This window comes from Phyllobates terribilis, unplaced genomic scaffold (assembly GCF_046119375.1).
Source record: "Phyllobates terribilis strain yellow unplaced genomic scaffold, ASM4611937v1 Scaffold_3__8_contigs__length_932513732, whole genome shotgun sequence".
NCBI classification, from domain to species: Eukaryota; Metazoa; Chordata; class Amphibia; order Anura; family Dendrobatidae; genus Phyllobates; species Phyllobates terribilis.
The window spans coordinates 305,665,645-305,682,304 of record NW_027362763.1 but is presented as its reverse complement, the minus strand read 5'-3'; the positions used below and the strand labels follow the sequence as shown (position 1 = coordinate 305,682,304).

Below are 16,660 nucleotides of genomic sequence, written 5' to 3'. Positions count from 1 at the left end.
CACTATATTATAAAGTATAAGTGATTGAATGATCGCAGGCTGAAATCCCTGTAAGGGTACTAAAATAATAAGTGAAATAAATAGTGTTGAGCGAGTATGTTCTGTCCGAGTATGCTCGGGCCGAGCTCCGAGTATTTACAGCTGCTCGGTGATATGGTTGAATCGCTCCCGTGCGCATGATTTGCAACTGTTTGACAGCTTTATTACATGTGAGGAATGTGTAAGAAATAGACATTTCTCACATGTAATAAAACTGTCAAACAGTTGCAAATCATGCACATGGGAGCGATTCAACCATATCACCGAGCAGCTGTAAATACTCGGAGCTCGGCCCGAGCATACTCGGCGAAAGGGTTAACAGAACATACTCGCTCAACACTAGAAATAAACAGAAAATGTGTGAAAAAAAAATAAAAACAAATAAAAAAATATATAAAAGTTTAATTCACCTTCTTTTTCCCCTTCAAAAACAAAGAAATTAAAACATTTTAAATAATAAACATATTTGGTATCATCGTGTTCGTAAAAGTCCAGTCTATGAAAATATAAATATTTAAAATGTACGTTAAACGGCAAAAATAAATTTTTTTTGAAACGACAGATCTGCCATTTTTGATAGCTGCAGTTCCTAACATAGATTAAAATAAAAAGCAAATCAAAACGTCATATGTCCTCCAGAATAGCATATATAAAAACGACATCTCAACGCACTAAAACAACATACAGGTCCGTCAACTGAAAATCCAAAAAGTTACAGGTTCCATAAACTGACAACACAAAGAAAACATCTTTTACAGGTTTCTGAATGTGTTTTAAGCCACTAAAACATGCATAAACCTTATAGGTTTGGGGTCAGTTGCCATAATCATATTGACCTAGAGAATCATATTGCAGGTCACTTTTACTGCACAATTAGCCCCGTAAAAACAATGTCTGAATTGCTTTTATTTCACCATTTCAGCCCACTTCACATTTTAGCTCATTTTCAGTACATTATATGGTAAGAGAAATGGTGTCAGTCAAAACTACAATTTGATTTGCATAAAACTACCCCTCAAATGGCTAAGATGACGGAAAAATAAAAAAGTTACGGCTTTTGAGAGAAGTGGATGAAGAAACAAAAGGGCAAAAAAGAAAAACCGCCATGTCATAAAGGGAATCTGTTAGCATGTTTTTGCTATGTAACCTGAGGACAACACGAGGTAGGGGTTAAAAAACAGATTTTAGCGATGTGTCACATGTCCGACTTTGTGCTGTTGTTTACCTAGATTGAAGGTTTTATCACCTTGTGATTATCATTGTCAGACTACAGAACTGCATGATTCCTGGTCTGACTCTGCCCCCTTATGTGATAAGCAGCTCACTGTCTATAGGTATGTATGTAAGGAACCTGGTGTGGGCGGGGTTAGCTTTCTCAGTTCTGCTGCATCTAAACACTGATTGTGTTAGAACAGCTGCACCCAGTAACGTAAGTGATACATCGCTGGAATCAGGGTCTCTTTTCCTACATCAGGCTGCATTTAGATGAAGTAGCATAAACTTGCTGACAGATTCCTTTTAAAATAGTTACCAGATTTTTGCTACCTCATCTGAGAGATTTATGATGTAGTAGCAGAGACCCTGTTTATAGTGAGGTATCACTTACTGAGCTTCTTGCCCGTACTTTAGATAAAATCACTGTTTTATCTGTTGCAGATCTACCAGTTCTCTAATGCTGAGCTCTGTATAACCCTGCCCTCACTACTGATTGTCAGCTTTCTGTGTACACAGTGCATAGGCAGAAAGCTACCAGTGGTGAGGGCACAGTTATACAGAGCACATTAGTATGGAAGACTATATGGCAGCAGGTTTACTAGTTCTTTACAATCTCCTGCTGATAAAACTGTCAATTTTTCTAAACTACAGCAAACAGCCCTGTAAGTGACACATTGCTGGAATCAGGGCGTCTGTCTCTACATTATGCTGCTTTCAGAATAGGTGGCAAAAAGCTTGTAAGGGTACGTTCTCACGATCTGGAAATACCTGCGGCCCCAACGCTGCAGAGCAGCGGCGCGACTTCCACCCTTATTTATGCAAATGAGCGGCCGCAATTTTATTCTCAAATGCGGACTTTCCTCATGGATGTTAATCTATGGGGAAAGTCCACATGCGGACCGGCAAGAGAAATTGACATGCTGCGGGTCTGAAAGACGTGACACATGTCAGTTTCCCCAGGTGATCCGCAGCCTCAGATGCACGCATAGTAGGCATGGGATTTTTAGAAATCCCATCCACTATTCTGTAACATCTGGACGTTTCTGGTTTGATGCTTCATAAACGCGCAGCTTCAAACCCGCAGCGGCTCCTGATCGTGGCACATACTCTTAGGCTATGTGTGCACATTCAGGATTTGATTGTAGAAATTTCTGCAGCGTTTCTGCATCTCTTGGCAGGAAAAACAACGCAGAAAAAAGGCGCAGTTGTCCGCGTTTTAGACGCATTTCTTAATGCTTTTTATGATGCGTTTTTGTACATCAGTGAATGCTTTTTGCAGCTAAATAAAGATAATTAAAAAAAGAAATGTTGGACATTTCTTTAAAAACCCTTGGATTACCTTCAGACCTGGGGTGAGTATATTGGTTAATTTAAATGATTAAAGAATGTGTCTGTTGTATTTCAAATAAAGTGTTTACTCTGTGTGTGTGTGTTTATTTAACTCTTTACTTTAATTAGGTTTAGTAACGAAAGGGTCTGATTGACACCTTGTCACCACTAAACAAAAGGGCTAGGTGTCAGCTAATCCAATAAACCTAAACTCATTAGCATATCCATTCAAGTCATTTCTTAGGCATCTGAGAGCTGCTATTTTTAGCTTAGGAAGGCGCCATTAGGCAAACATGTTCCCTGGCTATTAATAACCGGTCACAACTGTTTCTTTAGCCACTGCGTCCCCCCGATCAGCAACCAGAAGCGCTTTGGACTCAGCGTATTTTTGCTGCGTCCAAAATGCTGTGTTCTAATGCCGCACTTTTGTTGTCCGTACATGCGGACATTTCAATCAGTCAAAATCTGCAGCGGAGACTAGCGTGTTTGCTACAGAAATTGACATGCTGCGGGTGAGTTTGGGTACGGGCCCACGATCAGGAGCCGCTGCAGGTTTGAATCTGCGTATTTATGCAGCGTCAAACCCACAGCGTCCAGGTGTTACAGCATAGTGGATGGGATTTTTAGAAATCCCATGTCCATTATGCGCGCATCTGAGGCTGCGGATCACCCGTGGACACTGACATGCAGCACGTCTTTCGGGACCGCAGCATGTCATATCCTCTTGTGGAGTCGCTAGTCTCTGCAACAGAAATTTGACCACTAGAATGTATTTAATGCGGTAAATCTACATGGTTCAGTGAACACATGCGGATTTACCTGATTTCAATAGAACGCAGCGTTTTGGACGCAGCAACAATATGCTGCTTCCAAAGCGCTGCTACGACCGGATCGTTGGCACATATCCTAAAATTTAAAAATAATAGCGTGGGCTCCCGCGTCATTTTCATTACCAGCAGAGGGAAAGTCGACCGCTTGGAGCTAATGTTAGTATCTGGGGAAGGAGCCATTAGCCAGAAAATGTTCCCTGGCTATTAATAACAGCCCACAGCTCTTTGTTTAGCCTCTACTGGCTAGATTACAGGGGTACCCCTATAAAATCTAACCAGAAAAGGCTAAACAGACAGCTGCTGGCTGACATTAATAGCCAGGGAAGGTGCCATGGATTCTGGCCCCCTCCACGGCTAATAATATCAGCTCCCAGCCGCCCCAGAAATGGCACATCCATAAGATGCGCCAAATCTGGCTCTTTGCCTCCTCTCTTCCCACTGAGGTGTAGCGGTGTCGAGTGGGTTAATAAGGTTGGGCTTCATGTCAGCTTTGTATTGGTGGCTGACATGAAGCCCAGGTTAGTAATGGACAGGCGTCTATAAGACGCCTCCATTACTAACCCCGTAGTAAGGTTTACAACGCTTTTTCAATAAAGACACCGCCAGAATAAAGTCTTTTAATGAAATAAAATGACACACTGTTTTAATAATTTATTTATTATTCTACTAATCCCCAAATCGCTCATCTCCTGTAAAAAAAATAAAATAAAAAAATAAAAAACAACCATATCCTTCACCTGTCCGCCGTCATGACGTAATCCAGAGTGTCCCACGGCGATCCGGGTCACTTCTACAGCAGCCACATCAATCACTGATGTGACTGCTGTAGAAGACAGCACTATACACTGACAGGAGTGTGATCACTCCTGTCCGTGTACATCGCTGTGCTACAGGCAGAGTTCACCTGAGTTCATCAGCTGATAAGCTTCGGTGACCTCATTTACTGCATCAGTGTTGGTGGGAAAATTCGTGAGAATATTTCCACGCTGCATCGGTGCCATAAATTTATCTCCAGCTGATGAACTCCGTTGAACTTAGTCCTGGCAGTGCAGCGATGTGCACTGCTGGGAGCGAGTGCGCTCCTGTTATTGTACCGCCGGCTGCTGGGTGATCGAGTCACCTGGGGACATCATGAAAACGCCTGACAGGTGAGAATAAGGTGTTTTTTTTATTTTAATATAGATTTTTACTTTTTTTTTTTTTACACCGCACACAGACGCCGGCCCGGCTGAGGAAACACTGGGTCGGATGATGGGAGAAGTAGTCTTCTTCCCCGGCCTGGGTACCATTCTTTGTGCATTTTTGCTCTGCAGAAATGCTACAAAGAAGGGACATGCTGCGGATTTAAACGCAATGACAATCCTGTGCTGAAAATCCCGGATCACGTGCACAACACATCAGGATTGTCATTGCATTAGCTCCCAGACGGATTACCTAGCGTTTTTGGTGCATTTCCACGCAGAAAAAATGCAGCAAAAATGCACAGTGTGCACATAGCCTTACAAATTCCCTTTAAAGAAGCACTCCTGCAATTGTTTAATCTATATAGTGCAGAATAGGCTTTTATTAAAGACTTACTGTGAGTCTCTTGTGTATACCTGTTTTAGTTAATGTGCCATTTATGCATGTTCTGAGATCATGATTTTTTCTATAATTCCCTTAAAGGAGTTGTCCGGTCCAAATCAATAAGTCTGCAGTCACTCTGTGTGTCTGCAGACTTATGAATCCCCCCAGCGCATGCACTGTGCGTTGCGAGGTTTCGTCGGTCTAGGACCGGAGGATATGTATGAGTTGTACATACTTCCAGCCAGTGGGTGTGGGCTCGCTCCATACAAGTTTTATGGAGAGCGAGGCGGTGCCCACTGGCCGGGAGTATGTATAACGCATTCATACCTTCCGGTCCCAGGTCTGAAACCGGCGAATCCCCACAGCGCACAGTGCATGCGCTGGGGGGATTCATAAGTCTGCAACTCCTTTAATACTTCGTCATTTCCATGATGCCTCTGGCTTGCTCTACCCAAGTGCAGTGTGATCAATGGCATAGACACATAGAATACCCTGAGTTCTATCTCCTCTGCCTCCTACTTTTGATAGGTTTCTCCCTGTCTGTAGACGGAAGACATTTTCAATTTGACTTTCAAAGAAATACACTGGAGATTATGTACACAGCTCACACAGATATTGTGAATCAGGGGAGTGTTTTTCTTTTTTAACTCTGCAGCTAATCATTGTATGAGTGCATCTAATATATCTCTGAACTTCTGCTTTCTTCAATATGGCAGAAATGATACCTTTAGTAGCACTCTGTGCAAGGAGGGACATTGAGAGGAAGCAGGACAAGGAAGCATGGCAAAGAAGGAAGGTGTCTGAGAGCTGTCAGGGGCGGTTAGGTTCACAAGGGTTACTGACATCCTGTCTACACAGGAGAGCATGTGAAGGACTGCTGGCCACACTTGAGGTCACGTGACTAAGTTGCCCAATAAAGTTCAAAATGTACGGATGAAAACGGAGAAGGGATTAAATAAATTATGTCTCCAGCATATTACTGATGAGTTAGCTATATACATATACAGTGGGGAAAATAAGTATTTGATACACTGCCGATTTTACAAGTTTTCCCAACTACAAAGAATAGAGAGGTCTGAAATTTTTTCGTAGGTGCACTTCATCGTTGAGAGACAGAATCTTAAAAAAAAATCTAGAAAATCACATTGCATGATTTTTACTGTGTGTTTCGGGTTATTGTCATGCTGGAAGACCCAGCCATAACCCATCTTCAATGCTTTTACCGAGGGAAGGAGGTTGTTGGCCAAAATCTCGCAATACATGACCTCATCCATCCTCCCATCAATACAGTGGAGTCGTCTTGTCCCCTTTGCAGAAAAGTTCTATTTTGGTCTCATCTGAACACACGACCTTCTCCCATGCCTCTTCTGGATCATGCAGATGGTCATTGGCGAACTTCAAAGGGGCCGGGACATGTGTTCGCCTGAGTAGGGGGACCTTGCCTTCCCTGTAAGATTTTAATCCATGACTGCATAGTGTGTTACCAATGGTAATGTTTGAGACTGTGGTCCCAGCTCTCTTCAGGTCATTGACCAAATCCTCCCATGTAGTTCTGGGCTATTTCCTGACCTTTCTCAGAATCATCCTTACCCCACGAGGCCAGATCTTTCATGGAGCCCCAGAACGAGGAAGAATGACAGCCATTTTTTGTTTCTTCCATTTTCTAATAATTGTGCCAACGGTTGTTGCCTTGTATAGGTCTACAATTTTGTCACTGGTGTCCTTAGACAGCTCTTTGGTCTTGGCCATGGTGGAGAGATTGGACGGAGATTGATTGAGTGTGTGGACAGGTGTCTTTTATACAGGTAACAAGTTCAAACAGGTACAATTAATACAAGTAATGAGTGCAGAGTAGGAGGACTTCTTAAAGAAAAACTAACAGGTCAGTGAGAGACAGAATTCTTATTGGTTGGTAGGTGATCAAATACTTATTTCATGCAATAAAATGCAATTTAATTATGTAAAGATCATCCAATGAGATTTTCTGTTTTTTATTTTTAGATTCTGTCTCTCACAGTTGAAGTGTACCTACGATTAAAATTACAGACCTCTCCATTCTTTGAAGGTGGGAAAATTTGCAAAATCGGCAGTGTATCAAATACTTATTTTCCCCACTGTATATAATCATATACAGTGTGTGTGTGTATATATAGATATACACCGTGTCTATAATATCTTAACATATACTAAAGATCTGATTTTTATCAATTTCTTCTGAATGATCTCTAAGTTTCTCCTTAACTAATAACGGAATAAGACTGTTGTGTGCTTGGTTAGTTTTTACCAATTTGCTACTAATATGAATATTACTCCGTCTGATTGGTATATGAGCACATGAAGGGCTGCTTGTATTTTCATCAGAGATGCCATGTAATGTGGTTTTTGTCTCACTCAGGGACTCTGAATGCAAGAGAAGAGCTCGGAAAGAAGGCAATGAGCATAAAATGATGCAGAATCGGAGAAATGTCTGCTCTCTTCAGAATAATACAGGTATTCTATCAGGGAGACTTGTCCAGGCTGGTTCATAGGCCTGATAGAGAAATGGATTATGGTCACCATGGTAACAGATGAAGGATGTGGTTGCCAGGTTCATGTTACATGCATAGTGTATAGTGAGGTGCACTTTTCTGTAGAATTAAATTGAATTTCAATGAACTGCATCTACCTGATACATACTAAAATATCATCCCCAATCGTGTTTCAATCAAGATTTCAGAGGAACCGATCTTTATTCCATATGTAACTTTCTTGGCTGGTGAGAACTAGTTTTTACTTTTGCAATCTGTTACCTTTGTAATGATCTGTAGGATAATTGAACTAACCATCGCCTTACATTACCATTATTGAAATCCCCCAGGACCTGATCTTACTGTATTCATGCTACGTTTGCAGAAACGAGCCTTAATAACAATTATTTTTAATGCTATTGCTGATACCATATGGCAGGCCGCTATTTCTTGGTAGTATTTTTTATCTGTTTTACATTATTGTTTAAGTTGAGTTTTAAGTTGCTGAAATGAAATGTACTGATGGAACCAAATACAATAGAAACCTGCAGTCCATATTGTGTATGTACCACGGCAGGGATCCAAAGCGCTCTCTCCCGGCTCACAAATGGAGTTATACGACATAGAGACAGACGCGCTTTACATTTATGCTAGTTTTTAATTGTCCAAGTTGTGAAGGGTCTTTAGCTCAACGGAGTCCTCATTACTTTTGTGAATTTTATAGTTACTACTATTACATTCTCATTCTAAATATATATGCATGAAATAAGAGAGCAGATACAGATCGCAATAATAAACTCTGCCTTGCCTCATACTTTTACTTTATCTTTTGACTTTCAAATGTACTTCTGTATAGTAAGTCTTGAAAATAAGATGAAGGGTATACATTACATTGCATGACATTGTTATATCACGTGACCGCTGCAGCCAATCAGCTGCCACTAATTAGCTGCAGCCTTCACTATCCCGTCAGAGTAGACGTCCGCTCTGATGGAATATTGAAAGGCTGCCACCTTTCATAAGCATAAAATTACATCTTATGCGTAGTGCTAGTTAATTAATCCAGGGATTTAATCTGACTGCCAGATTGGAGTCGGGAAGTGAATTTTTCCTCAGTGATGTAAATTGGCCTATACCGCATGTTTTTTTTTTGCCTTCCCCTGGATCAACGCTGCGGAATAGCTGCAGTGCACAAGAAATAGGCTGAACTTGTCTTTTTTCGGCCTTATAAACTATGTAACTATGTAATTTGCTGTAGCGGCCGTGTGACATCATGATATCATGTGATCGCTGGAAATCGGGCTGCCGATATCGCAAGAGCAATGCCACTTTGGGAGCTATGAATGTTTTTTTTTAATTTTAGGTGGGGACCTTAAGCAATTAAGGAGTTAAAAGGGGTTATATGGTTTATAAAACTTCTTTTTGTATAACCTTTTAGAAAACGCTGATGTTATATACATCATGTTCCAAATTATTATGCAAATTTAAGTGTCCTAAAGATGTAATGTTTTGTTTTTCCAATAAACTCATGGATGGTATTTATTGTGTCTCGGGGCTCTTTGGATCACTGAAATAAGTCTCAAACACCTGTGATAAATCAGTTTGCCAGGTGAGCCTAATTAAAGGATAACTACTTAAGAAGGGTGTTCGACATTATTAACCCCTTTACAGCCTGGGACGTATTAGTACGCACAGGCTGTAATCCCCTGGTTCAGTGAGGGCTCCGGCACTGAGCCCGCACTGAACCAAGCACATGTCAGCTGATTCTTACAGCTGACATGAGCCCGCAACAGCCGCGGGTGGAATCGCGATCCACCCGCGGCTGTTAACATGTTAAATGCCGCTGTCAATCTCCCACAGCGGCATTTAACGTGCGCTTCCGGGAAGCGTGTCCTAAGCCCCGCCCATCGGCTACCCCCGTCCCGTTATCGCGGGTCACCGATGGGTGGGCATGACAACCCAGGGTCTGCAGCAGACGCCTGCGGTTGTCATGAGCTGGTTGCTATGAGCGCCACCTAGTGGTCGGTGCTCATAGCACAGGACCATTTCTGCTGCATACAGGGGATCTGCTGATCCCCTGTATGTAGCAGAAGCGATCGGACAGTTGCTGCTTCTAGTCTCCTCTGGAGACTATAGAAGCAAGCAAAAAGTGAAAAAAAAAGTTTTTAAAAATATAAAAAAAATGTAAAAAATATAAAAGTTTAAATCACCCCCCTTTCGCCCCATTCAAAATAAAATAATAAAAAAAAAACCCTACATAGACATATTTGGTATCGCCGCGTTCAGAATCGCCCGTTCTATCAATATAAAAAAAGAATTAATCCGATCGGTAAAAAGGGAAACGAGAAAAAAATTCTAAACGCCAGAATTACATTTTTTGGTCGCCGCAAAATTGCAATAAAATGCAATAACGGGCAATCAAAACATCGGATCTACCCCAAAATGTTATCAATAAAAACGTCAGCCTGGCGCGCAAAAAATAAGCCCTCACCCAGCCCCAGATCCCGAAAAATGGAGATGCTACGGGTCTCGGAAAATGGCGCTATATATATATATTTTTTTTACCAAATTTTGGAATTTTTTTTCACTACTTAACCCTAGAACGCATACCTGTGGCCTCGCAGGCCCGCCCTGTTAATTGTTTTCTATTTTCTGCAAGATTTCTTTAGTTAGAATTTTGAAACTCTAGGTATTCCTCAGGTATATAGTTGTTTGTCATTTCCAGTTGGTCATTTATTTATTATTTGCACACGGGCCTAAAAGGCCCCAGGTATGTGAAAGTGTAGATTTTTATGGTCATGCGTTCTAGGGTTAAATAAAAAAGAACCTATACATGTTTGGTATCTACGAACTCGTAATGACCTGGAGAATAAGAATGGCAGGTCAGTTTTAGCATTCAGTGAACGTGGTAAAAAAATAATTAAAAAACAACTGTGGTATTGCACTTTTTTTTGCAATTTCACTGCACTTGGAATTTTTTTCCCGTTTTCCCGTACACGATATGGTAAAACTAGTAATGGCGTTGAAAAGTACAACTCGTCCTGCAAAAAATAAGCCCTCACATGGCCATATTGACCAAAAAATAAAAACGCTATGGCTCTGGAAACAAGGGGAGCAAAAAACGAAAATGCAAAAACGACAAATCCCAAGATTGCGAAAGGGTTGAGCACGTAGTGATGAGTTCAAGTGCTCGTTACTCAAGTTTGCCAAGTGTACTCAGGTATCCACCAAGTATCGTGGGTGCTCGAATGAGATGTTCGAGTCCCCGCGGCCACATGTTTCGCAGCTGTTAGACAGCCACAAAACATGCAGGGATTGCCCGAGCAGCCTAGGCAAACTCGAGTAACGAGGCCAGAGGTTTCAAGCAATATGGGATAGAAAAGGGATCTCTCTGCTGCTGAAAAACATCAAATAGTGCAATGCCTTGGACAAGGTATGAAAACATTTGATATTTCACAAAAACTTTAAAGGGGTGGTCTGAAGGTCAAAGAAATTTTAATCTAAATTTCAAAATATTTAGTGCCGTAATCTAAACTAATTTCTGATTATGCTTGCATTAAAAAATTCCTACTGTACCCTAACTACACTATCTAACAGCTATTACATTTTTTTCCCTACTTCCTGTGTGATGGTGCTTCGTTTCAGAATACCCAGTGCATGCTGAGATACTCAAACGAAGCACCATCAGGGGGCTGAGGCTGCAGTCACTGCCCCAGTCTCTGCCCCCTCCCTGAAATTAATATTTATCAGTTCTTATTTGATTAAGAGAACCGCTGCTAAAATACCATTACAAAGAAGCAGACAGATGTTAGAAGTTGATGGTGCCTCTAGAGTCTCGCGAACCTCAAGGTGTAGGATCCTCCAGAGGCTTGCAGTTGTGCTATCCCTAAATGGTGCTCAAAAGGAGAAACAGATGCAGTGGGGCCCAGACATACATGAAGAATAATTTTAAAACAGTCTTCTTTACTGATGAGTGCTGTGCAATCCTGGACGGTCCAGTTGGATGGAGTAGTGGATGGTTGATGGATAGCCACCATGTCCCAACAAGGCTGCAACGTCAGCAAGGAGGTCTCTGAGTCCTCTTTTGGGCCAGAATCATGGGGAGAGAGCTTTAGGGTCCCTGAAGGTGTGAAAATCACCCTTGCAAAGTATATAGAGTTTCTGGCTGACCACTTTCTTCCATGGTACAAAAAGAACTGTGCCATCTGTAGCAAAATCATCTTCATCCATGACAATGCACCATCTCATTCTGCAAAGAATACATCTGAGTCATTGGCTGCTATGGGTATAAAAGGAGAGAAACCCATGGTGTGGCTACAATCCTCCCGGACTTAAACCCTATTGAGAACCTTTGGAGTATCCTCAAACAAAAGATCTATGAGGGTTTGAGGTTCACATTAAAACAGCAGCTCTGGGAGGCTGTTCTGGCAGCTTGCCGAGAAATTCTAGCAGAAACTATCGAAAAGCTCACACGTTCAATGGATGCAAGAATTGTAAAGGTGATATCAAAGAAGGTGTCCTATCTTAACATGTAACTTGGCCTGTTAAGATGTTTTTGATTAATGCTGCAAGTTAAACAAATGACCTTTTTCAGTGCTTTACAACTTATACAATGTTTGAAAACTCTGTTGTGCAGAATTGGAACAGTGCATTTTAAGGCTTTTTAGTTTTGAAAAAAGGAAAAATACTGTTGTGATTGGGAGGTTTGTCCAATAAAATTTGATTTATACGCTAACGATTGATGATTTGAACATTATACTGATTCATTTGCATCCACTGTTTTGGAAAATCAGAGAAAATTAGCATTTATATAATAATTTGGAATGCTGTGTAGGGATGTCCAACGGAACAAAGAGCATCTCTTGCTCTAAAGGATCTGTCCTGTCCTGGTTAACACAAAAAAATCATTGATTTAAATGGGTATTATGTAATGCCTACTTTCCCCTGTGCTAGGAAGTTAAACACCTACTGACTTACAGTTTTCAGCACCACTGATGAACGCTGAGGGTTTTGACAGGGGGACTATAATACATTTTTATGTGAATGTGAAGTTTGAGTTGAGAAGTCAAGTGGATCATAAAGTCAAATGTGATATAAGAAGGTCCAAACATAAACCAAAAAAGCTGATCAGACATTTGGAAATGTTTCTCCAAAGTCAATGTATTGGTAGGCCATTAAATGGTTATTCCTATCTTCATAAATGGGTATTGTTGATGGGGCTTGTAAATTTGAAAATTCCTGCTTATAAAAGTTTTCAGCTGTTCTATAGATACTACCATGTTTCTTTTGCTCACAGCTTGCTGCTTTGGAGACCGGCCAATGCTGCTAGATAGCAGAACACGCACAGGGCGTACAAGCTCTTTTCTATTGAGCTCGTAAGCACTGTTTTAAAGATGGCCAGAATCCCTGGAGCACGCTGTAGCCCCCTAATCCTGGTCAGCTCCAGTGCAGTGCTTGCAAACTTGACAGCAGCGGTGGTCGGTCTCCTGTGCAACGAGCTGTAAACAAAAGTGTTAATCTCAAGAATGTCTGCAAATTATAATATGCAGTAAACGCTCTCTGAAAATATCTATTTCTGAAGATGGGAATAACCCTTAAAACCTGTCTTTATAAAGAATGTCTTGGCACAAACATCAGGCTGTTAAGAGTGCTCCTTGGAGTGGCACAGAATATTAAGCCATTTTAGATCAAAGTCGTGTGTCGCTACATGAAGGTTTCCCTAATTACAAAGAAATAGACAAAGTTAATGGACCAAGCAATCCAAATTGTCTTTGTTGTAGGGCATGCCGATGAAAACTTATGAGGTCATTGACTTTTTCTATAAAAGTCACTTCACATTCTTTACCAAGATATTATTATAATTTTTGAGGTTTTACCGCTATAAAATAATTTCTTATTTTATATCCTTTAGGTCCATATTTTAATCCTCGGTCTCGCCAACGGATTCCTAGGGACCTGGCTATGTGTGTAACACCCAGTGGACAATTCTACTGCTCAATGTGCAACGCAGGAGCCAGTGAGGAGCTGGAGTTCAGGCAACATCTGGAGACCAAGCAGCACAAAAGCAAAGTGTCCGAGCAGCGCTACCGCAGCGAGATGGAGAATTTGGGATACATGTAGTAAATAGATCAGATGGTGGTTCTAAGCTGTTGCTTTAATCTTTTTGTTACTACCAATTTACCTTGTAATCATTTCACATGTTGGAAGCCTTTCAGATACTGACTTTGATTGCCAGATATGGGGGATGGCTTACTTTTACCATCTTTGGTTTTGAGGCAAAGCTGTACCATTCCCAGGGGTAACAGGTTTAGCATGACAGTACCAAACAATACACTGTCATATATTTCTCATGAGGTATGCCAAGAAGGCCAGTCTTCATGCAGTGCTTTTACTGGGGGTAGATTGCTTGTTGAGCTGCTCATAATAAGATACAATGTTTTGGTGAGATAGACCGTATTTCACTGTGGAAACTGTTTCTTCTGTACTCACAGTCTCTGCATACAGTCGAGGCCAGTTCAGAATGGATGCAGCTATTTTTAAAGGGATTTAGCCAAGTTTTTTAAGCAGTAGTTTACACCTAGTAAATGTACTTTGAGGTTACTGTGTACTAAATATGTCAGTTGTAGAGATCCTACCATGGATATAGTGATTATTGGCTTTGCATTGTACTATTTGCCGCAGCACACTATTATTTACACTGTGTGCTTAGTAGCCAAAGAGCCCCCTTTTGGAAAATGATGAACAGCTTGATAGAAAACGTCTACATGCTCTAAATCATGTGCGTCAAACTCTGGCCCGTGGGCGAAATCTTGCCCGCAGAGTGGCTTATTTGGCCTACGACACCAGAACCGCCACCCCTATGTGGGGCCATTATTCTGTGTGGAGAACTATGTGGGGCCATTATTCTGTGTGGAGAACTATGTGGGGCCATTATTTTGTGTGGAGAACTATGTGGGGCCCCATTATTCTGTATGGAAGAATATGTGGTGCTCATAATACTGTATGGAGAACTATGTGGGGCCCATTATTCTGTATGGAGGGCTATGTGGGGGCCATTATACTGTATGGAGACCTATGTGGAGCCATTATTCTGTGTGGAGAACTATGTGGTGCACATTATTCTGTATGGAGAACTATGTGGGGCCCCATTATTCTGTATGGAAGAATATGTGGTGCTCATAATACTGTATGGAGAACTATGTGGGGCCCATTATTCTGTATGGAGGACTAATGGGGGGGCCCATTATTCTGTATGGAGGACCATGGGGGATCCATTATTCTGTATGGAGGACTATGTGGGGCCATTATACTGTATGGAGGACTATGTGGGGCCATTATACTGTATACTCGTTGTACTGCAACTTTGTCCGAGATATTCATTTTCGCCCTCTGTGTGTTTGAGTTTGACATCCCTGTTCTAAATGGACCATGAGACGACCAGAAATGGCACAGACATGTACAGCATGTGGATCTGAGCATGGTTCCGAAAATTTTGTGTATGTTGTATATTCCTGTGGAACGCTCCAGAACTCATCACTGTGTTTTCCAACAAACCTTAACGGATAATTTCTCTTAATGGGTTGTTGCTGTTGGGCATTTAATCAATTACTGTGCAATGAACTGTATTTTATGTGTCTCTTGATAGGTAAATTTATATTCTTCACTTTGCACTTAAAGGGACTCTGTCAGCACAGAATGACTGTTCACACCAAATACAGGCACTCAGTGCACCCACTTAAGATCACCTTCCCACCTACTTGTTTTCCTTCTACCCCCATCTTCCCATTCTTTGATTGCAGCTCTGGCTTTATAAAGCCAAAGAAGGGCGAAGATAGCTGGAAAACAAGTAGGTGGGAAAGTGAATTAAATTGGCCATGCAAAGGGTTCACTGAGCGCCTATGCTTGGTTTGAACAATCATTCTGTGTGGACAAAGTCCCGTTAAATCCTTTGCTGCTGTAGGTATTGTATTAATGACAGAAAAATTTAATGGGACTTTGGTCAGTCAGTTAAGAAAGGGTATATTTAATTTTTTGTGATATAAAAGTTACATTGCCTATTTTGGTCATGATATAAAACAGCTTTCCTATTTTTGTGATGTCTGAACTGCATAATATACTTGTATTTTAAACACCTCCTCTACTTTTTCTTACCCACAGTATCTTAACGCTGGGACAGAATTGACCAGCTCTGCTCTTGCACCTGTTCTTTCTTCTTTAACCCTATTAATACTCATGTCGGGTAACGCGACATCAGGTATTAACTCATAGCGGAGTTTGATGAATCTTCCCATCTGTCTCTTGGCTTAGACTATCACATTAGAAGAGATACAAGGTTGCAATGGGCAGCCTTTTCGCCTCTTCTTTTATCCACAATCCATAATGCAGAAATTCAGAGGTTAACCAAATAAAATATTGCTGCTTCTGTTGCACATTACTGCATAATCCTGGCCCAAATGATTTATCTAACATATCACTTATGTGCGTAATACCTTTATCTTAGAAAATGAAGGATTTTGACATGAACCTGTTTTTCTTTTTAACTCTAACGCACGTTGTTGCTGTGTGGTACCATGTGTCTGTTCATAGGATGTGTAGTTTTGCTGTTCATGTATGTTGATGAAATTATATTTTTCTTTATAACATACAAAAATATATAAGAATAAACTACTAGTTTGGACATGTGGCTGCTTAAAGTAATAAAACAGAAGCATTATATTATTTTTTATTTTATCTGCAATTCATCGTATGCACAAATGCAAACGTCAGTGGTCAACCAAAATCCAATCTCCGTTGTAATGATTAGAGATAATCCAATCTTTTGAAATTCAATTTTGCCAGGTTCAGCAAATTTTTTATTCAATTTGATTTCTGGCAATTAAATTTGCCACGAATCGCAGATACTCTAATTTCCTTGAATAAATGGGAATAATACTGTTGGGTCGCCAGCACTGTAATCAATCCCTTTCAAGCTCTTTAACACAAATTCAGCGATATTAATGTCAAGTGATTTCACCATAGAATAGATGGTAACCGGTATTAATCAACTGCCCAATTCATAACTCGATACACTGACTGTCTTTAAATGTTTTTTCAAAATTTAGAAATAGTCCAAAAATTATCCCTCTTAGTCATTTATGATTTTGTGCAGAATAGTTACTCAAATTGATGGTGTTG

At 40.8% G+C, this 16,660-nt stretch overlaps 1 protein-coding gene across 5 annotated transcripts in view; it reads left to right on the top strand.

The window, feature by feature from the left end:
* Positions 1–16,323, top strand: part of ZMAT3 (zinc finger matrin-type 3) — a 46,632-nt gene extending 30,309 nt beyond the window's left edge. For 2 of the 5 annotated variants that reach the window (XM_073674939.1, XM_073674940.1), the window contains exons 5-6: positions 7,375–7,469; positions 13,398–16,315. In XM_073674939.1, coding sequence (XP_073531040.1) covers positions 7,375–7,469; positions 13,398–13,606 — 304 coding nt within the window. In that variant the 3' untranslated portion in view covers positions 13,607–16,315. Of the gene's footprint in view, positions 1–7,374; positions 7,470–13,397 lie in introns of all 5 variants that reach the window. The other 3 variants (XM_073674941.1, XM_073674937.1, XM_073674938.1) reach the window with 3 other exon arrangements.
* The last annotated feature ends 337 nt before the right edge of the window (positions 16,324–16,660 follow it).